Here is a 23,655-nt window from a genome sequence, read left to right on the forward strand (position 1 = left end):
AATTGTATTGAAAACTGATGTGGCTTGATGCCGTCAAGTTTGTTGAAGCCCATACATATGTTAGTGCTGTTGAAAGGTGTAACTTTATAAAATGCAAATTAGATTCTATAAGTAGCAATAGGTATACAAGCAGGAAAATCTGACCACAAAATATTTTCCCAATGCAGAATTGCAAGGTTTATTAGAAGCTGAAGACAGTAGTTATAATATTTTAAAGCTTTCCTTTGCAAATGATGAGACAGGCTGTTTTTCATCATTTGTCAACTGCTTAACACATCTGCCAATGTTATCCTGGTGTGCACAAGCAAGACAGAATTTTAAAAATGCATGCATGTGGATTAGGGTCAAGCCCTATGTTTTTCTAATACAGTAGGTTCGCTGATACAACTGCAGAAGTAGATCTAACCAACAGCAGTGAGATGCCTTAATTGAGACATGCTGTCAAAGTGACAAACACATTTGCATAAAGTCTATTTATTTTCACTGGAACGGCCTGCAGTTTGCTGTTGGTTGAACATTCTTAATCAGCTATCTCTAACCGAGCCTGCTGAAAGCTGTCCTATACACTGTGCTCTTCTGCATTGCATGACAGTTTGTCTAAAGGGGGAAGGGACAAAAAGCTAAAAATTTTCCTGCTGCTTTTTTTGCCATTTTCATATTCAATCAGCAGGCACATTTACAACCCAAATGCCAGTGGACTTGTTTGCTTGGATGGAGCACATGAAGAAGAAATGCTGTTTCTATTGCCTTTACCTTGCATCTATACATACAACTGAAAACTGCATCTGTTCACAATCGTTTTCCATTCTGCAGATCTGTCATTCATATTGTGATCTGAATATCAATATTCTTTGAAAATTAGACATTGCTCTTCAAAAAGAGACAAGGTTTATGTAAGAAAATGTGTACTGGCACTTCAGGGAGACTATGCACAATGGCATGTGATTCAGCAATCTCCAGTACATAGGGCAGCAACTTTGTTTGGTCCATGTAGATTTTTGAAAAATATGTCAGCCAGATATCTTGAAAAGTAAAGGTTGTACCTACTCCAATTTTGGAGTGCTAATTGTATCCAATAAAATTTCACAAACTGATAGGATAATTGCATGTCTGAAATACAGAATTTGCACTGAAGTTGACCCACCTCAACATATGTCCGATAATTATATGAACTTTTAATCTCTCTGTGTGAGGAGGCTGCAAGGGAGACTGCTCCTTCAATGAAGATAATATGGACAGTTCAGCCACCACTGAGATATATAACTTTGAATCCAACTTGTGTCTAATACTATAATGGTGCTAACCACCCTCCTATTTGGCCCCACGCTTCCTGACTTGGATAAAATCAATTCTTGTCGCACTGGTACACAGGTATCATCCAGGAAGATCAATTTAATGCTATGCCTCGAGCAGCTATCTACCTTCTACTATTGACTGAAATGGCAGTTCATTGCACTGATTTTGAGCTACCCAAGGTTGTGTCTCAAACCACATCGTTTAGGAGATAACAATTATCACACAAGTCCAAAAACAGATACAAACTAAGCATGCAGGAAATCCTCTGTCTCCATTTATCACCGAAGAGTTGCACAAAGTGTCTACTGCTTTTGACCAGCAGTTTTCATTCATTAAATTCAGGAATATGGAAGGATTGGGAGAAACCAGTATGTGTGTTGCTGTTTGTAATATATGGGATTATATAGCAATTCAAATGAATACCATTCATTTGAAATCTCTCCAGTACAATTCCAGTTGAGTTAAATGAATGTTTCTGTGATACCTTCCCACTGTAAGCTTAGTGACAATGCCATGAAAATTGCCCTAGGAACCATTGAATAATAGCTACCCAGGGCTCTGATAGTGCAGATCTGACTGGGAGCTACTTGGTGCCTTACAACTTTCCAGTGACACATTTTTGTTGTGATCACATGGATCTGTTCGCTACCTTCTGTTGAACTGAGCATCCACATCAAAAAAAATTATTTTCTCTAAAAAAAAAAATTGAAACAAAAGGTTCAAAGTGATGGTATATGGTGACAATTTCATGGTTTAAATAGAATATCACGTGTTTGCCCAAAGGATTTGCTGACTGTCACTTGTGATCTGCTCATCAATTTATTTCTTGTTGATTATGACACAAGATCGCTTGTGTATTATATTTTAAATGCCTTCGTGTCTATGGCATGTCTTCCATAATCACAGAATTGACAAAGTTTAATAAGTTTACAATGGAACTATATAATTCAAAGCTCTAGTTAGTCAGGAGTGAGTTGGTTTACCAGGTTATGCAAGCTGATAAACACAGGAGATCAGCACTTCAAATGTGTCTCTCTCACACACATGCTCATACTCTTAGTTTGCCACTCAGCTATTCCAGGAAATATTTTATTTTTATTCAGAATATTTCCTCTGTAAAGTTTGACAGGTTTTCAAAGATTCAGGTAATCTAAGTGAGTTTTAAAAAAAAATCTTACTTGCTAATCATTTTTCCAACACGATTATCCAGTGAAAATGTTTAACATTTTTGAGCAATGGATTCCATGACAGAATATTTACTAAGCCTGTGAGAACTAAATAAAGCTTCCAAAAATGTTTACATTCTTCTATCACATATAACAAAATGTGGATTATGGAACTGTTAAATAATTCACAATATTCATTAAATAAACTCAATTATTGTAATCTTGTATTTAAAAATAAATACATTAGTACAAAAGTGAGACTGGTGTTCTCAAAGGACTTGTCTCTGCTGACCTCCGAACACATGCAGCATATTGTCATAGTTAGAGAGCATCCCAGCAGTAACTAGTCAAAACTGCAAATAATACAACAGACTGTGCAACTGAATTCAAATTGCTTCTGGCTCAGTCCCAATATCACATCTCTGGAGTGATACATCATTGTTATATAATCCTTGACTGAGGCTTTGGTAGTTGGGCTTTCCATTAAAATTTTTACCAGCTGTTATTCTTATAACATGGAGAGAACTTGCCATGGATATGTTGAATTAATTCACATTTTAATTTTTAAAGCACATGTTTATATTAATTTTGTTAATGAGAAGCAGTTCAAGAGGAAGTTTATTCTAAACAGTTATACAACAACAACTTTCATTCATATAGTGCCTTTACCATCGTAAAACATCCCACGGTGCTCTACAGGAGTGTTATCAGACAATAAATTGATACCGAGTCACATAAGGACATATTAGGACAGGTTGTCAAAAGCTTGGTCAAAGAAATAGGTTTTAAGGAGCATCTTAAAGGAAGAGTGAGAGATAGAGGTTTAGGGAGGGAATTCCAGAGCTTTAGGGCCTAGACAGCTGAATGCACAGCCACCAATGATGGGGCAAAGGAAATCAGGGATACACAAGAAGCCAGAATTGGAGGGAGCAGATTCTCGGGGAGGTTACAGTGATGGGGTGAGGCGAGGCCATGAAGGGATTTGAACACAAGGAGGAGAATTTTAAATTTGAAGCATTGCTGGACCGGGACCCAATGTTGGTCGGCGAGCACAGGTGATTGTACAAATATAACTCACCATCAACTGTAATGATCTTTCAAAAATGGTGGTTGGCATTTTTTTTTTTACTTCCACAGATGTTAGAATGAAAGTGGTAGCTTTCTCTGCCCCTTCTTGATTTTGGATTTATATTGAAGGGGACAGAGTCAGTGATCAAAAAGCAATATTCAGCTATGTCATGTAATTGTTATCCTTAACAAGTGGTTGAGGTGACTAGCTGCTTAAGGGGGTTGTTTAACTGCACTCATTCTTGTGAAATACCAAGAAAAATCAGCGGAACATCTGGCAACGTTGTTGGCTTATGGTAATTGAATGGATATAACTGCTGCAGTGGGAGATGGGGGAGTTGGATGGAAGACACAATGTTTTCAATGGGACATACTTCATTTTTTTGTGTGTCCTATGATCATCGATTTAAGAAACATTTTACCTGCCAGAATAATCCTGTCTTAAAGATCCGCTTTGTGATGTTCTGCTACCTGTATATATAAATGAAGTAAATAAGCTCCATTCCTATCAGGCAGGGGGTACTTATGTAATGTATCTACTAAATGTGGCTGAATGCCACACAGTTATGCTGTTTAGGCTGTTCATCAGGAACCTTTTTATCCAGCAGCAATTTTGTGCTGCAAAAACGCAGCAAAAGTTATCAGTTACTTGGACTTTGTGTGTGTGTCGGAGGGAGGCTTTACAAGAATAATATTGTGGGCAAATGAAATGTGATCTTTTTTAAGGAAAAGATAACTAACTTTTGTTTGAAATTACTTACTTAAAAAAATAATATGAACATATAAACATACATAATCGGGTAAATTCATATGCTACCTTTGGGGAGCAGTGCTCGAAGACCACGGGTCAGAGAATTGGCACTAGTGGTATAGCCGGCATTAAATCCATATTCGTTTGAGTGTGGAAGTGGCAAATTTATGCTAATATCTCATCATCCATTCATAGAGTGACAAATGTCAGACAGTGCACTGTTGAATGAGCGGATTCATATGTCCTGAGTCACATCCTACCTGTAATTATAAGACAAGGGATCTCCTAGGAGATCACATGGCTCCGGGTGGAGTGGACTGGTTGGGTGAGGTATCGCAGTTGTGTGTGGCGGACTGGTTGGGCCGGATGCTCTTCACCTGTTCGCCATTGTTGATAGGTTCATATGTAACCTTCAGGGCTGTTGACCGAGGGCCGTGTGGCTCTTTGTCGGCCGGCGCGGGCACGATGGGCCGAAATGGCCTCCTTCTGCGCTGTAAATTTCTAAAGGATTAAATGAAGTATTAAGCACGTAACCATTTACTGGACAGTAGTCTATACAGTTCTGGTAAACCTTCCGAGAGAAAACTAATGCAGTACTCTCCTGTACCTCACCGCTCCCAAAAGAGTAAAAAATAATCTTCAACTCAATAGCATTTCACTCACGCAACCCTGTGAATACTGCCTTGCGTGCCATATTCAGCTTTGCTACACTTTTCACAAAGATAATTTCTTGGAGAGTTATGCTCTTCTTGAAGACAGGGCTCAACATTCATAGCTGGCCACGTGCCCTGGGCACCTAGCTATTGATTATAGGTACATTGGGTGCCTGCCTAACTGAACAAGATATTTTTCTTCTCTCGCTCCCACTTCATTTCTTTTTTACCTTGGCTTTTCCACTCGCCCAGAAAGAAGCAACGGCGTACTGTTGGGAGGCTATTACAAGCTCCCTAGTGCTGTGAAAATGTTCTAACCTATAATGTGTTTCATCAATTAAGAATGAAAAATTCTGTCTGAGTGATAATAAAACTGAGCTTTCTGAACAAAAGTGATGTGAGGGTGTAAGTTCTCAGAGCTCTAACAATGGGGCAGTTAATTACAATTTTTTAAATGGCTCTGTGCAGTCTTAAGGTTGGCAAAGCCCCAGAATGATGTTGAGTATCTCACTTAACCAATAGAAGCTATAGTGTAAGGCACTATATGGGAAAATATGAGAAATCTCTATATGTTATAATATATGGATTGGAGTATATTTACACACAAGTCTGACAGGAACAATATTTTCCAGTACTTAGGATGGAAATCCTGAGACATTTTTATTCATGGTAGTCGTGGGAGTTGAGAAGACATTGGTAACGCTTCTTGTAGTTTATGACATCAGCTCAATCCCTTGATATGTTACTGCCTTGTAACATCCTCCAGATCATGTATTATGCTAGATCTGATGATGGTCATCAGCTTTATATCTCACTGACCAAAAAAGAAGTGCATGACTCCAATCTTTATGGGTGGATTTTCAGGCACAAAATGGGTGCAAAGCATACCAATTTAGCAGACGTTGGGCCCATTTGTAGGTATACCATATCCCTTAATACCTTTGGTTAACAAAAAGCTATCAATCTCTGATTTAAAATTAACATTTGATTTAGCATCAATTGCTGTTTGCGGAAGAGAGTTCCAAACTTCTACCACACTTTGTGCGTAGAAGTGTTTCCTAATCTCACTTGTGAAAGGTCTGGCTCTAATTTTTAGACTATTCCGCCCAGTCCTAGAATTCCCAACCAGCAGAAGTAATTTCTCTCTCTCGACCCTATCTATTCCCCTTAATATCCTGAAAACTTTGATTAGATCACCCCTTAACCTTCTAAATTTTTGGGAATACAATCCTAATCTGTCCTCATAACTTAAACCTTGAAGTCTGGGTATCATTCTGGTAAACCTACGCTATACTCCCTCCAAGGCCAACATCTCCTTCCTGAGGTATGGTGCTCAGAACTGCTCACAATGCTCCAGGTGTGGTCTGTCTTGCCTGATAGCTGCTGCCAGCGAGGCAGGCATTGTGAAAGTGACTTTTCTCATTGGCAAATTGCCTGTAAAGGCGGCGACTGCTGCTGACAGCTCTCCCCAAATATGGTTTGGCCGCAAAATGGGCCCAGACAAAAATCTACCCCATGATGTTTATGGAGGACACGATTCTGGGTCTGTATTCAGCTTGTCCTCAGTAATAACAGCATTTGCAGTCTTGGATCTAATATACATTATAAGAGCTGGTAGAGTTTCTCATAAAAAGTTGACTTCCATACCAGTAAAAATCAGAAGTTCCCAATTGCGTTGAACGTGACCGTGGTCGATTCCCTACCTCTTTTGAAAACAAACAATTAATATAGTGTAGGGGAGAGCACTTTCAATATAAGTATTCTCTACCAATGTAATAATTCAAATATATATGCATGTTCCAGACAAGTGACCACTGGAAAATGACATGGTGAACTTTATCAATCTACAAGCTGTTCCATACACAACTTCAAGAGCCAGAAAGCAAGTTTAAGAATCATACTTAGTGCTTTTAGTATAACTTACTACAGATTATTGTTTGAAATACTGGTTTTAGCATGACTTAGTAAGGATTATTGTTTGAATGACTGACCGTTATAAAAGTCAATTATTAATAAACATTAAACTTTCATCATTGATTCGTAAAATGCATTCTGCACTATTGACACAAATGTAAAATCAGTAACAGTGAAACTGCACAATCTTACCTTAGATTGAAAATGCTAGATCGTCAGCTGCCTAGTTCTTGAGAAGTTAAAAATTATGCAAGCAGTCATGTGCCAGAGGTGCCCTTGAGGGTTTTACTCTCTCAATTCCCAGCAGTTGCACTTCGTTAGGAGCCTGGTGGTGTTTAATAAGGAGGTTGGACTGCTGGCACCACCAATGCTTATTTGTTCTCGGAGGGCTGCAGGGCTGCTGCAGTAAGCAGATCGGCCAGAGCTGATCATTACAAGGGCATGCACTGCCATGAATAAAAATGTTACAGGATTTCTGTCCTAAGCAGTGGAAAATGTCATTCCTGTCAAACAGATATTACAGGACTAGTGTGTAGTCAGTACAAATTGGTTAGTTGCATGTTCCCTGAGTTTTTGACATTCATAGATTAAGTCTGAAGAAAAAAACGATGTTGACCTATTTATCTGTTATTGCTGATGTATATTCTTTTTTGCATGAAAAAGCATTTGTCAACTACTAATTAAAACATTTTCAAAAAAAAGTGAAGTAAGGTGATTTGTTCATGCTGACACAAGTATTTGACTAACCAATACAAGTGGGATTTTGCAGGTGCTTTCTGTAATATCCCATATACTGATAATGAGTTTTTATTTTAATGGCTCACAGTTTGTCCAGCCAGGGCCTAGCTTAGTACCTCCTTACTGACTGTAGCTGAAGGAGAAGGAATCCATACAACATTTTTGTTAATGGTGCGGATAGGGGTATCTTTGTCATCAGTTGTGAGGCGGGCCACTATGTGAGGTACTGGACCTTAATGAAGTAAATCGTCGTGGGGGTTTAGAATGGTCACTCTGTCCACTATTTCCTCAGGGTACATACCTCCTGTCGACTGAGCTTAAACAAGGAGCAGCGCTGGTACAAGAAATTGCTGAGTAGTCATGGTCATCTTCCCAGCTCAAGGAGGCAAGCAGTTGTGTGCAAGCAGATAAAAGATAAATGAAGGGGCAGGAAAGAAAATGTCAGAGAAAATATGATTCTCCAAAACTGCAGGTTAATATCAGGAAAAAATGCTGCAATTCATTTTCTTTGAACCAGTCCTCTTCAGGTCCTATGATTATATTCGCAGCAGCATTGTTGTGCATGGGCTGCTAAAGCTGGCTATCGATGAGCTAATACGGTAAATGCAGTGAGAGCTAAAGCAATCTAATGGCTGTGTTTGTTTCTGTGGTGTAACAAGAGGCAACATAAACTTCGCATTTAAGTTCCCATTTCTACTCAAGTAAAATTCTAACAAAGTACAACATTAACATATCCATTCCCTTTACGGATGTTGACTTGATCTGTGTATTTTTGGTATTTTCTCTTTTTTGCAGAGATTTAGTTCAGTCATCATAGGCGGTTCCTCGAACGAGGATGACTTGCTTCCACACTAAAAGGGATGAGTTCACAGGTGTTTCAATGAAGGACCCGATATTCCAGTCCTGAACTCCCAAGGGTGGAAGATGCCTGTGTGTGGATTTTTTTAACGTGGTGTCTGTTGCACATCAGCCACTACACGGGCTTGACACAGCTCGGCCTACACCTGGAACGGCTCACGCTGGAAGTTGTAGTGGTCCCGACCTGCGGTGGTATCCTCTCGCAGGTCAGGGTGGCCCACGATGCCGTAATAGTTCAATACAATTAAATTCGGGCTGTGCATAGTGGAAGTGCAGTGACATTATCTGCCCATCAGATGGTTTGGTGCCCTGCGAAGCAGTCCATAACAACAACATTATATTGTATTTATATAGCGCTTTTACGTAGTGAAACATCCCAAGGCGCTTCACAGGAGTATTAAGAGTTTAAAAAAATTTGTCACCGAGCTACATAAGTAGAAATTAGCATAGGTGACCAAAAGCTTGGTCAAAGAGGGGCTGGATTCTTGAGTTTCTGCCCCACACGCAATGGATTATTTTTCTTCTGTTGATAGATGCTTGCCACTGTGACATGGGTCAGTACATTTCACTGCCAACCAACCAAGGAGACGTTCATTTCTAGCTTTGGAGACCAGAGAAGCAAAGCAACTAACTGGGCTAAATTTTGCTGTAGCAGAGCATCTAATGGCGTCTGCCGTTAGTTAGACTTGCCCTTGCACGTTTCGGTTTTTAATTTTTTTGTGTGGCAAGTTCCTGAAAGTGTGAGCTGATAGAAACATAGAAAATAGGTGCAGGAGTAGGCCATTCAGCCCTTCGAGCCTGCACCATCATTCAATATAATCATGGCTGATCATGCAACTTCAGTACCCCATTCCTGCTTTCTCTCCATACCCCTTGATCCCTTTAGCCGTAATGGCCACATCTAACTCCCTTTTGAATATATCTAAAGAACTGACCCCAACAACTGGGGTAGAGAATTCCACAGGTTCACAATTCTCTGAGTGAAGAAGTTTCTCCTCATCTCAGTCCTAAATGGCTTACTCTGTGACTCCTGGTTCTGGACTTCCCCAACATCAGGAACATTCTTCCTGCATCTAACCTGTCCAATCCCGTCAGAATGTTATGTTTCTATGAGATCCCCTAAATTCCAGTGAATATAAGCCTAGTCGATCCAGTCTTCATATGTCAGTCCTGCCATCCCGGGAATCAGTCTGGTGAACCTTCGCTGCACTCCCTCAATAGCAAGAATGTCCTTCCTCAGATTTGGAGACCAAAACTGAACACACTATTCCAGGTGAGGCCTCACCAAGGCCCTGTACAACTTCAGTAAGACCTCCCTGCTCCGATACTCTCATCCTCTTGCTATGAAGGCCAACATGCCATTTGCCTTCTTCACCGCCTGCTGTACCTGCATGCCAACTTTCAATGACTGATGTACCATGACACCCAGGTCTCGTTGCACCTCCCCTTTTCCTAATCTGTCACCATTCAGATAATCGGCCTTGTGAGGGAAACTGGTCATCTGGGACCTGAGCGAATAGAACAAGCACTGTGTACCTCCTTAACCAGTTGGGTTGAAGAATTGTGAAATTAGCAGCGCAAGGACTGAGAAGGAAGTGTAAATTAAAGTGGGTGAATTCAATGTCAAATCAGGTGCAGGAAGAGAACGAGAGAGAGGGAAAGCAGGATTGGATTAAGAGAGAGAAGAGGCAGGAAGTAAAACATTTTTTTTACATTTTTAAAATCTCCACCAACAATTAAAACCTGAATAAATGAGATTCCGTGCTTGTAATAGTTAATTTTCAGTGCCAGAAAGGTTGTTTGGCAGTAATTAACAATTATCACATCGTTAAAAAGGTACTTGGACTGGAATGGGCAAGACGTAACTTTCCGTGCCGAGTTTAGTTTGTGTCTACCAGGCAAATACAGCAACTTCATTTCAATGCTGAGGCAGACAGCGCAATGCCGTTTTCGTGAAACTTACCTGCGGAGCGGCGCACGTCATACAGCAACTTTTGGATATTTGAGTTTAACCATGCATGCACCCATCGCCTGAAGTTGCTGTACCATTTGTGCATAAATATCAGCAAGTGCCATTAGCCTCATGGTTATTGTGGTAGGAAAGTCTGAACCACTAAGGTGTACAACTTCTGATTTTTGTCACATGTATAATGTTTTGTGGCTATTGCAGCTCTTCCCTACCCTGCCCTCAGGCCACTGGCCTCACAGAACTAAGTTGCAGGCTGTCACATTTTTACCCTGGGAGATTTGGAGACAGGTAATGGCACCACAATACTGGCATGTCCAACCTCATTTTAATATTTAAATCTTATGGAAAAAAGCCCTATACCAAATTGTACATCTTTGAGTGAGGCTTTGCTCACATCAGTTGCTTCTCCACCAAAAATTGGGCGAGGCTTACACTGACTTCTTAAAGAGAGGAGGCAGGACTTTGAAACTGGGTATTTATGTACCTTTTGCTGGATGTTGCACCCTGCCTTGGGCTTTCTGCTTAATCCTCCATTTTTGCATATCTGGGATGTTTTCCCCGCCAGTACTTCATTACTTTTGGTTTGGCATACAAAAGGCCATCAAACTCTAACCGCACAATCTTCTAGGAATAGAAAACAACCAGAGGGAAAAATGACTGCTGGTTCAGGAAAAATGCTGGGAAATTCCTGTCATTCCTGAGGGCAGTCAAGCAAGTGGCAGGAGACTAATAGCCTCTAACTCCTCATAGCCTCAGTTAACCAGCACTTACTCTCTCTAACTGAAAATGCCTTCTTCAGTCAGGAACCAGTCAAGTTCCCTTTTAACGTCACACTGTACAAAGTGGGGAGCATGTGGTAGTTTTGAATGCACTGCATAATTGAAATGAGGAACAGGAGTTTCCGAGGGACCAATGAAGACAGTTGCTACACTATTTGAGTCATTTTGACTACACCTGTCGGTACCCAGGGACATGCATTTATAGATTTCCTCCACATGTGTCTGGACATGTCACAGGAGATCTGTTTTCGTCACCTCAAGTTTACAAGACATACTGCCATTGTGTTGTGCCATGACCTACACGCATCTGGATCAAGAGCAGATATCCTGTCGAAATGAAGGTTATCACTGCCTGAAGGTTTTATTCTACCGGTTCCTTTCAAGCTACTCCAGGAGACACCTGCCACATCAGACGGTCTGCATTGCACACGAATCAAGCAAGTAGCAAGTGTTACGTTTGCAAGGGACAACAAATTTGGTGCCTTTTTCTGTAGAAACGCAGCATCAGTTGGACAGGATATACAGCTTTCATTGGGTAGCAGGGTTCCCTTGAGTTCAGAGCATCACACATGGTAAGCATGTGGTCTTCAGGAATCTTTGCATCAAACGAATGGTCTTTATGAACAGAAAGGGTTTGCACTCAATTACTGTTCAGTTGCTATCATCATTACGCATATCAGTGGCTGATGTCCAGGAAGCAGCCATGATGCGTTCATTATCTGGCATTCCACTATGTCTGCATTATTTGAAGAAGAAACACTGGATAGATGACTGCGGAGAGCATAGCTATTCTCTGTGCCCATGGCTGCTGACCCCACTGAGAATCCCCGAATAACAGGAGCACCTCTGCACCCGTTTGCTGTTCTTCAGCTTCCACTTTCAAGAATAACTTGCTGCCTAGCTTAGGCACAATGGAAGATTGTGTGCAAAAGGGCAATGGTTGTGCACAGTACTTCACATGGTACCTCCCCATGGATGCGGGAGTTCCATGGTTGATGAGGCCCTAAAGAAATGCTTCTGAAACAACAACCTCATTTGTTGTCATGTATGAGGGAGCTGGTTCAGTCACTGATCTCACTGCATTCAGCTGGCACCTGTGCTTTTACCGCAGCTTGGGTTTCAGCTCCAACGAGCCACCTTGCTTTGGTACATCTCGTACAGCAGAACTTCTATATTTTCAGCATCAAGAGGAGCAGTGTTGCCCATCTGCACTATGCAAATGTACCATTTTCTGCCACCATTATGACTTGCCCTTTATGGCAAGCTGCAGACCTTTAAGAACTGCCACGTCACCAAATTTTTAGCTATAGGCCTGGCTCTCTGGGAAAACCTCTCCTATGCCAGTAGCCTATTCAAGTTAGGGGGATCGACTCCTATTATAAATTTTGACGACTGCCACAAGTGCGCCCATGCCATAGCATTTGCTCCACCAATTTTACTAGGATCACAAAATCAGGACGATAATTAAATCCTATCTACCGTGTCATTGAACAGTTAGGATATATACTCACACCACTGAGTTGCCATCTTTTAAAGGGAAATGCCAGATATTTCCCCATGGAGAGCAAAGTAAAATTAGAGGGTGATTATGTTAGGCAATGTACACTTCTACCAGGTACCGGGTTGCAGAATGGCATTTATAGAGGCCTATAAGCTACTGCCATTCAATGAAGGGGGAATTGGCTGGGCGTGGAAGGGATACAGTAAAAGACCCCAAAAGCCTCAATGACATACAAGCAAAATATAAAAGAACTAAAAAATGTAATATAGATGATCCTTCTCTAACCACTTCTCATACCCCTGCTTCCTAAAATAGAAATCACTTTGATTAAATGAGAAGTCTGTTTATAGTGAATATGAAACTCTAACTCTAAATATCTATATATATGTATCATTTGTCATAGTTATTTGATGCCTTAGTCGTTATTCTGTGCTACGAAACAAATAATACACATTGCTGAACAAATTAAGGCTTCTTCGCTCCCAGTCTAAATTTCTTTTGACTGTGGCACTGATGGACAGAATAGAGTAAAAAAACAGGGTAGATCTGTGACTTACAGCTGAATTTAATTTTCATTGTTCCAGAAATTTGAATGATCTGAAATACAGGCTTGACTTTTGTTTTAATGTAACACACTTCACTGAGTCTCTTTGCTATTAGGGTTGTTATCTGGCACTACTGCAGTGACCGTGATGCACAGACTGAGGCAGATTACTAATAAATCCTTTCAAGCATCACTAAAAATAGACTTTTTTTTCTTCAGGTTTTATTGGTAAGCTGCTCATTGCAACAATTAATTAAAAAGTTGCTTGAAACGTATGACATGGTATCATTTCTGTCATGTAAATGTAATAAATGATTCTTTGCATATTTCTAATGCCGAGTTATAAACCAGAATAAAGCCTACAGAATCGCAGCGCCTCAGGTCATGTGCGAAGACTGAACGAAGAAAAAAAACTTATTAGCATTTTTATACCCAAAAAATAGCCTTGTCCTCCAAGGGTTTTATTAAATCCAGATGAAATCTGACCCTGTGCAGTTTGTGGATGAAGTCCCAAAGCATTGCTGGGGGGGAAATAAATCTCCGACCATTCCTCCAGTAAACTTGTGCTTCATTTCCTGTTAAGCTGTGTGAAAACTGTATTTCCACCTGTTTGTATTCAACGCTCCCTGGATTTTTTTGCAAAAGAGAAGTTACTAATATTTGGGAACAGTAGACTAGAACCTACTCTTTGGAAAAATTAAAACTCTACACAGTCTCAGGAAGAAAGATCTCATCCTTTCCCTGAGCAAAGTAATTCATTCATCCAAACCTTGGATAATTAGATTGGCAATCTATTCACTGGTTATTTTGAGATTCCATTTTTTTTTTTCATTCTTGTGTGGTTTGTTTTTCGTCAGTTATTTAGGGAAGGCATTGATTTAAGTCAAAAAAGTTCTTACCTAATGAATGACACTAATTGCATTGTGAAAACATATAATTGGTCACAGTATGGGTTGCAATTTAATGATTTCTGATTATGATAGTTAAGTGTTGCAATAGTTTATATTTTATTGCTATTTTATATTTTTCGCATAGCAAACTCTTGCATGCTTGGATAACAGCAATGTTTAGCATTTGAAATGCAGTAACTTCTGTTACGTAGGCAAATTAACCAGCAATATCCCACACACATTAGTGGGATGGATGACCAGTTACTGTTTTTGGTGGTATTGGCTGAAGGGGTGATGATGTCCTAGATATTGGGAGAGGGTCCTGTTCTATCACTACTGCTGCAGGATCTTTAACGTACATCTGAACCCACTGTCTGAAGGACAACATTTCTGGCAATGCAGCCCTCCTCAGTATTGCCCTAGGGTATCAGTGTAGACTTTAAGGTCAAACTCGAATAGGGTGCAGTTCCACATCCACCTCAACATCAGTGCCCAATAGTTTCAGGTACACATTGACACAAGTTCCAGCATAACTTATAAATCAGGTCAGTTATCTGAATCCCAAGTGCACTCTCACGCTGGATGCATACCTGGTGTGAAACTATATTTTAAAAGTTTCCAGTTAGCCCACTGGTCTGCCTGGTGACTTCCTTAAACTTAACCCATCCAGGCTGTACTCGCATTAAAAATCAAGTGCATAGGGATCAATATCCAAATTTCTACTTTTACAGCTGATCGAATGCAACCTGCAGCACAAGATGCTTCTTGCATTAAAGCTAAGATCAGCCTCACTGAGGGGCACCTTGTACAGATACTGAAACTGTAGCTGTGTTATAACTGAAGCCACAATCAGGCTATGTAATATGCATGTGCCCCGATTACTGTGCTGCAGTTCAGGAAGCTCATCCTTTCTCCGTGCACCTTAGCTCAGTTAAGCAGCATGGAGGAAAGAGTGTTGTCGACGCATTTATTTTGTCTGCCTTCGATTTGGGAAGTAATTGCGTGATGGAGTAGGAAAAAAGCCAACATTGGGAGGTGCTAAAAGTGGAAACTGTTTATGAACAAAGTTGAAAGAAGGGGGTCAAGTGTGCCCACATTAGAGTATCCAAGGACCAATTGGAGAGAAAAGAGATGGTGAGTGTGAATTATAAGTGATTGGAAAGATTGGCCCATACTATCTTCGGGAGGGTGGGAACAGTGCAGGTGTTGCCTAGTTGACGTTAAGGCATCTTAAACAGGATTATATTTTAGGGGAGGGCTGCATCAGTCTTCTGATTAAAAAATCTTCTCTCCCCCAGTCAGAGTGCCGGGCTATTGCAAATATACAGTCTGGCTAAAAACTAGTGAAACTCACCAATGAAGAAACAATGCAAAAGATAAAGTCCAAGGAGAGCATTTCAACGTTGGTAATTTTAATATGGAAAACCAGCATGTGCTACTACAGCTCCCAGCTGCCCTCGTATGAATACTGGATATCATCCCTAGTAATCCAACACAGTGGCGTGACAATTGACAGGCCCGGCTGTTTAGTATCGCAGAAATAAAACAAAATCCAAATAAATTCAGTTCAGGAAAGTTTCGATCTTTATTCACTCAAATCTAAATGGATTTAAATCATGATGTCTGCAGTATCTACTTAATTTGATGAGTACTGTACTCTTGATTTGAATAAAAATAATTGTGGTGTTCTGCAGCTTCACATGGAAGTGACATGTTTTACAAAATTATGTATATGTATGTAAGAATTTCCACTCTGGGTTTTGACTGTTTGGTTCCTTATTCCTTTCTCCTGCTCCATAATTAAAAATAATGTCTTTCGGAAAGTTGGTATGGGATAAATTATTTAAAAATATGTAAAAGTTTGTTATAGTCAGACCCTATTGTGTCAGATCAATTTCTTGGTACGGATACACACAGCTGAGATAATGAACTCTCAACATGTGCAAATTTCAAGCTTGTGTTATTTTATAAGCTGCTTGCTGTGTTTGTTTTTATTTTTAATTGAATTGAAGGGTTCTGATGGTTTAAGTTTCCACTTTGATACAGCCAGAGAGAGTTCCTCCACCTCGCCCACCTCCTCCAAAGATAAACAGTGCTACTTTGCCCGTGAGTAGACAGAAGTTGTGTATCTCCTTAATTATGTATAACACCGCCTAAGTTGCTTTGCTGATTCTACTTACACTTTTCTTCAGTTTGTGCTATCTGGTCTTATAGCAAGGGATTGGATTTTTGCTCATTTTTCTCTCACAACAGGTGTGAAACTTTACTGCTTTCTTCTTCCAGGTCTTATTTCTACTTATGTTTGGTGTTGATAGTGATTGGCATTAGGATAACACCACAGTGGGAACGTTGCTCACATAAGTTGTCATAAGAGCCCTGGGTAATGTCAGTGCATCTGAAAGGGAACTCTTTAACATCTGGATACAAGCCTCTAACTGCGACTGCATGCTTGGATTTGGCAGTTTGTACACAGGAAACATGCATGTTGTACATGCTCGGAGGTGGTCTAACCTTTTCACTGGGCTAATTACATATTTATAATGTAATCTACAATATTCATAAGGTGTGCAGTGTTCTTAAATGGCTCCACGCTGCTGTATGCATGTGGCTCATTACAAAGGGTATTTTGTGGTCATTTTTTTGCAAGTGTTCTGGGATGGTTTCAGAGCTCTGAAATGTTCTGTGACCTGACCAGTGCATTATAGAAGTGAGTTCTGTACCCTTAAGTTACTATAACAAAAAATGCAGTTGATGTGGCGAAGTAGTGTGTTACTAGTCAAACAAAACACACTGTCACAGAGTAACATGACACACGTTGACAGCCATGATTGCTCCACTCAAAGAGCTCCCTATCCAAGTCATGTTGGGAGGTGGAGGCCAAATGCTTCCTCGCAGGGAAATTACACCACAGAGTAATATAATCAGAGATCTGGGAGCAGGTCATCTGTCAGCCTCTCAATTGTGGAATGGTGCGCAGCAAGACTTGCAAAATACAGCAATAACCTGACCCCAAAAAATAAGACGCAGAACTGTTATTAGGTGAGATTCACTGTTAGACAATTCAAATTATGGACACAACAGGTAAGTTAATAAAAATAAAATGGGTTTCAGTACATTCTACTGTCATTAATTCAGTCCCCAATATTAGTCCTCAGTTATTCGAGCCAGTTCATGTTTAACCAAGAGCCAGTATTATCCAAAGTGGAGTAAAAGAAAAATATGGACAAGCGTGTCAATACTGTATCAGCATTTTCAATATTGATTTTATTTTTCATACAGTGACCCTCTTTAGAATAATGCTGCCTTTGAGAATCATTAAGGAGTGTGCGATGCTCAGCAAGAAAGTCACAAGCAGTGAGCACTTTCTGCTAACCCATTAGCTGTAGCAATAGGGAACCAAGCACATTAGCTGGCTGGGATAGGGACATGGTTGACCCTCTGCCCTGGGCTCTGCAGCTTTCTCTGAATCTAAAGGGACCAGACGGACAGTTGCACTAATATTAGCTGAGATCCGGCTTGAAAGAAAAGCAAAAGCCAAAATAACATCAATTAAAGAAACAAAAATTAATGGACTCCTGTCCCTAGTATAAGAAGCATCATTATCATTGATTTGTACTGTTTGCTCTAGTCCCTCAGCCAGCATTGTATCCTGCCCATTCTGTCGACTCTAACATGCTCATCATAGCTTCTGCAATGTCATCATATTAACATATATAAAAACATTCTGATTAATAGTAATGGGATGGGCAGGGTATCTATGGCTCCTGCACAAGTACAGTACCATTTGTACCAAGTTTAGTTTCAAACAGATACAGAATGTTATCTTTGTGCATTATATTTGAGGTTCTGACGTATCAAAATTGTTGTGAAAGTAAAGTATATCATTTGATGGGCCTATGAATAAGATCCTCCTCACAGAAAACTATTTAACTAATGGCTTCTAATTTAAAGTTTTACCTTTTGGTAGTGCCACCAGAAATAGATGACACCCTCACTGTATCCAGATCTTTTCATTTTTGAGACCTGATTCTGTATTCATCTGCAAGCCACATTCCACTGATAACTCTGCTGTTTCACGCAGACTTTTAGCAAATGCTGTAGAGGAGAGATACTGAGAGTGAGAATAAAAATCAAACAAGATGTGAGGTTTAGCCTGATGAGAAATGTTTGAATTTAGTTGAGATCTAAATACATAGATACCCCACAAGTGCTCTTCAGGCCAAAGGACAAAAATATTTAAATCGTTCCCCCCAGCCCCCTGACAAGAAGATAGCAAGGACAGTCAGTACCTTGTGTATTCAGTGCGTGTTTGTTTATTTCAAAGTATTTGGCAAACCTTACCTTTCATTTGTTTTGTTCAGCTCCATGCTCACATCCATGAATAGAAGGAGTTTTCACAAGATACATAAAGACATCATCTGTAGATCAAGCATATTTGTGGTTGGCATTGGAGATGTCAGCTTGTTTTTATAATGTATAAAGTGTGTTGGGAAGGTCTGCATCTTATGAATAATGGTTGTAAAATTAATGTAGAGTGTAACTGTTACTTCCAGCGCAATTAGTATCTTTCAGAGCGCAATCCTTGAGCGATGAACTTCACCAGACGAATATGCTGCCTTTTGCTTCACGTTTTACTAACCCGAGAAACATGGGTTATGCTGGGTGAAAATACCAGAAGTGAATTAAAAAGTTGTGGGAATGGTCACTACATTCCATGTTGCTGTAAACATTGTTTTCACTTTCCTTATTTCACTGTGGCTGTTGTGAACATAAGACACCGGATCAATCAGTTATGCCGCACCTATAACTCACCTCAGTTGTATTGGAATATAGTCTATATATTAGTCAAAACACTTTTTAAACTTTGCTTAATCAAAATGAGTGCAGGGTATGGAAAATTTTCACTTTCGTATTTCACACCAATGAAAATCATGATAAATAATTATAAAAATATCATGCAATACTTAATACTGTGCACATAGCAACACTCCCGATCATCACAGGAACAGTCAAAGAGTAGATCCTCCTCTGCCATTACCTGCAGGTCTCACTGGCGTGTCTCCTTTTATAACTAAAATTCCGTTGCATTTTTTTATTAAAAGAGCTTTCATTTTGTGCCTTATCACCATTTGAAGAGTCCTTAGAATAAATTAAATCTCGCCATATCATGGTGTGTTGCTGAGTTTACGTCACTTGTCAGAAAGGCCTCATTGTTCATTGATGCAGGCACCACTCTTCTTTTACAGGTCTCGGATAATCCTGACATAAACCCAGCGAAGTACAGTGATGTGTGCAATACTCTACACAAGTTAAATCATTAACACCACACTAAAAAAAAAAGCACGTGATATTTTCATATTTTAAAACAAAAAAGTTAGTGTCTTGTGATTATAGATTTAATAATGGCCCAGCTGCAGTTGATCACTACATATTTCAAACCTTTGTAAGCAACGTGCCACAAACTCATTATGCGAAAGTGCCACATTATTATGTTGCTGCATACATGGTGCTGATAGTTGCTGCTATTTTGTACATAAGCTGGAATTATATGTTTAATAATGATTAAATGTGAGCAGTTGGGACTGAAGCGAATTCAGCTTTGCCCAGTCGGATTTGTCAGGTTCAGAACACTGTAGGGAATCTGATTTTTTTTTTTGCCCTGACTTTCCACTGAAGTCCCTTTAGGCTATGGCTCCAATCCTTTTTTGCATTTCTCCCCAGATATATCTGGTGTTGCTGACACTAGTGGGGTAATCGCTGGCTTTTCAAAGCTGTGGCGGAAAGGTGAAAGTATTAGCAGCACGATGACAGGCAAGCTTCACGCATCACCTTCCAGCTCAAGCTTAATTAAACAGCCTCTTTTCTTTTTTTCCTTCTTCCTTCTATCATCCCTAATGAAGCAGTCTTTTCCATCGATCCTGCTGATTGCCAGGACTCCTTTTGTTTGTTGGCACTGAGCCATTCAGCTGCGCTCTGACAGCTCAGCTCTGCTAATTAGCTCTGTTGTTCTTTCCCCCCCCCCCCCCTCCCCTCCCCCCCCATGTTTCTCCCTGTTGCAAGTTCAGGCAAACTTGCCACAAACTTAATCCTTCTGTTCCTACCAATGGGTTCACATGCTTAAGCTGCCTCCATTGAGTGGAAGGGCAGCTTTGTCTGGGGACTGGCCCCCTCCTCAGCAAGTTCACAAACTGACCTTTCCTGACCCCTTACTTTTCTTCAGCAGCACTGGCTACACTGAGGTCATGGTTTGAACAACCTCCCCCTCACTGCTAAACTTTTGTTGTATTCTGCACAGAGTTAAATCCATGAATGCTTCAGTTAATTTCTTTTGTTTCTTTTTAAACTAGTGAACGTCGGTGAATGTAGAATTGGATTTTTTTTCACAATTGATGGGATATTGCTCACATACCTTTAGCGATGAAGATGAGCATTAAAATGAACATTGTATATATCCTAAATGTAGTGCCCGATTCAGTTTGTAACTTCACAGACTGTCTATGGTTTTACATTTCTAGCCCAGAAAAGCAACGGTCAATACAATCAATATTTAGATCAGTAAATTCGAGAATTTGACTTTCACGCTCCTGACACTTATTCTAAAACGGTTCCCAGGTTTCTCGTGCAGCAATTCCCGTGAAGCAACATCTGTGGAATCTTTGCTGTTACTTCTTCACATTAAGCCATTAATCAGAAATTGCTCTTTAATGGTTTTAAACCAGCTGTAATAGTTCATTTGGAAACCAAAATCTTATCTGAAACTGCTAAATATATTTAAAGACTGACATTATGTTCCATTTTGCAACTCAGTCAGTAATTGATAATCCCTTTCATTATCTGGTCTGGTTCATAAATAAAAACGAGTCCAAGGCATCTGACAGACAAAACAGCGAGAGAACAAAATGAACCACAAAAGAAGCCAGCAACACAACAGCTTCACACCACTGTGGGTGTGAAATCGTGTCCCAACAAGGCTCATGAGCGGGGCATACCACCTTGGAGGGGTGGGGTGGTGGGGGAGGGGTGGAATGGTGGGGAGGGGGCGGGCGGGGTGAAGGGGCTGAATAAAAGCGATGCTTACCCCATTGGTAGCAGAGTGTCACTGGTATCTGTCATTGTAAAGGAAATAGCTGGTTGACTCCTGGATGTGTGAACAGTTAACTGAAGGGAAAGAAGCAGATTGGGGGGGGAGGGGGAAAGAAAGGGTAAGAATGAACGAGGCAAACTATTTAGTGATGCCAACTTCAGAATTATTTTTAATCATAATTTTAAATATCTGATGTATATTTTATAATCTGTAATAGTACTAAACATTGTTTACTGGGTAACAGCTATTTTATGCAGTGTTTGTATATTTTTGGCAATAATTATACCTTTGGGCTACATTCCTGAGCATGTTTCAGCCCAGCAGCACCACATGCTACTTATTAGTTTTCTTAATTGCCTTTAAATAGCAACTGTATTAAGTGATGACATCCAAAGGCATTGGTTCCAAGACTTTTAATCTGTGACAGCACCAATTTAAAACTGCTCTGTGTTTCAGCTGAATCTAAATCAGCTCCCTGTATTGTGGGACTCAAATCCCTTGCATAAGCTTCTGCACATTGAGAAATAAGGCTTTGCATTGATAGACTACATACGGGTGTATGTACTTACTGGTGTAAAATTGTGATATTGCTTCCCAGTAAAAGTTTCCACTCCTCCCATGTGACATCAGCACATTTGTTTTCCAATGAAAAGTCCTCTTCCTGTTCTGCGATATGAAGATGCGATTCCATTTTTGATAGTCAGAATAAAGACTCTTGCTGCCCAGGGGTGAATAATTGGTGTCGTTCAACACATGACCCTACTGGTGCCAAGAGGCAGCTCTTCCCCTGTGTTCCAGTTTCCTGTAATATCGCTCTCCCTCTTGATTCTGGCACTTCCTGATTGGACACCTCCTGCGGCACAGAGCAGTGGCTGTGGGGAACAGAAAGAAGCCCCGTTGAGTGGGATGGCAGGGGAATGAGAAATGACAAACAGTGGGGTACGTGAACCAGGGGCAAGCAAACTAGCGAGTCAGATTTAGGCATAACCTCAGTGTCTTCCTGTTCACACGTAATTTTTAGATATCACATCCTGTGGAACCTACGAGCCACACGTGATATATTTTTGATACTATCTCCCATGTTACTAGGTAGAGAATTCTACAGTAGCTCTCTCAGGATGTGGAAGACACCGACAAGGCGATAGTTATTGCTCATCCCTAGTTGCTCTGAGTGCATTAAGAGTCATCCATATAGTGTGGGTCTGATGTCACATGTAGGCCAGACCAGAAATGGATGGTAGGTCCCTTCCCTGATTTCTTACAACTGTCTGTCAGCTTTCAAAGTCATTTTCTATGATGCAAGCCCACAAATTCAATGTCATAACTTGCAATGTTGGGATTGGATCCAAAACGGGCTCAGTGGCAGGAAGCAAAAGCTAATGGTCGCTGAGTATTTTTGTGACTGGAAGGCTGTTTCCAGTGGGGTTCCACAGGGCTTAGTACAAGGTCCGCTGCTTTTTGTGATATGCAAATGATACAAAAATTGGCCGTGTGGTTGATAATGAGGAAGATGGTTGTTAGACTGCAGGACCTTGGAGTGCATGTCCACAGACTCCTGAAGGTAGCAGGACAGGTAGATAAGGTGGTTAAGAAGGCATACGGAATACTTTCCTTTATTAGCCAAGGCATAGAATATGGGAGCAGAGCGGTTATGCCAGAACTGTATAAAACACTATTTAGGCCACAGCTAGTGTACTGCATACAGTTCTGGTAACCATGTTACAGGAAAGATGTGATTGCACTAGAGAGGGTACACAGGAGATTTACAAGGATGTTGCCAGGACTGGAGAATTTTAGCGATGAGGAAAGATTGGATAGGCTGGGGTTGTTTTCTTTGGCACAGAGGAGGTTGAGGAGAGACTTAATTGAGGTGTAAAATTATGAGGGGTCTAGATAGAGTGGATACGAAGATCCTATTTCCCTCAGCAGAGAGGTCAATAACCAGGGGGCATAGATTTACAATAATTGGTCGAAGGTTTAGAGGAGAGTTGAGAAATGCTTTCACCCAGAGGGTGGTGGGGGCCTGGAACTCACTGCCTGAAATTGTGGTAGAGGCATAAACCCTCATTGCATTTTAAAAAGTACTTGGACGTGCCCTTGAAGTGACGTATCCTGCAGGGCTACGGACCAAGAGCTGAAAAGTGGGATTAGGCTGGATAGCTCTATTTTGGCCAGCATGGACACAATGGGCTGAAATGGCCTCTTTCTGTGCCATACATTTCTATGGATTCTACTTAAACTCATGTCCAGTGCCGTAGGCTACCGTCCACTTTAATTACTGGGACTGTCTCAATTGTTGAAAGCTGATGACCAAGTTTAAGTTATCAATAAAGTGAGCTATGTTTGCAGTGAGAATATCAGCATGCACATCAATATACAGACTTTTACAATACTTTTATCTTACTGGATCGCTGAAAACTACTTCCCCTCCTGATTTCTTTAGC

At 40.5% G+C, this 23,655-nt stretch overlaps 1 protein-coding gene across 8 annotated transcripts in view; it reads left to right on the forward strand.

Annotated features, from left to right (window-relative positions):
• dennd1a (DENN/MADD domain containing 1A) overlaps window positions 1-23,655 on the forward strand; it is a 604,632-nt gene that overhangs the window by 549,929 nt on the left and 31,048 nt on the right. For 4 of the 8 annotated variants that reach the window (XM_070862693.1, XM_070862695.1, XM_070862698.1 and 1 more), the window contains exon 20: window positions 16,174-16,233. The exons of the other annotated variants lie outside the window; for them this stretch is intronic. In XM_070862693.1, the coding sequence (XP_070718794.1) occupies window positions 16,174-16,233 (60 nt within the window). The remainder of the gene's footprint in view (window positions 1-16,173; window positions 16,234-23,655) is intronic. 8 annotated transcript variants of the gene reach the window in all.

The sequence above is a fragment of the Pristiophorus japonicus genome, chromosome 20, assembly GCF_044704955.1.
Source record: "Pristiophorus japonicus isolate sPriJap1 chromosome 20, sPriJap1.hap1, whole genome shotgun sequence".
Taxonomy (NCBI): Eukaryota; Metazoa; Chordata; class Chondrichthyes; family Pristiophoridae; genus Pristiophorus; species Pristiophorus japonicus.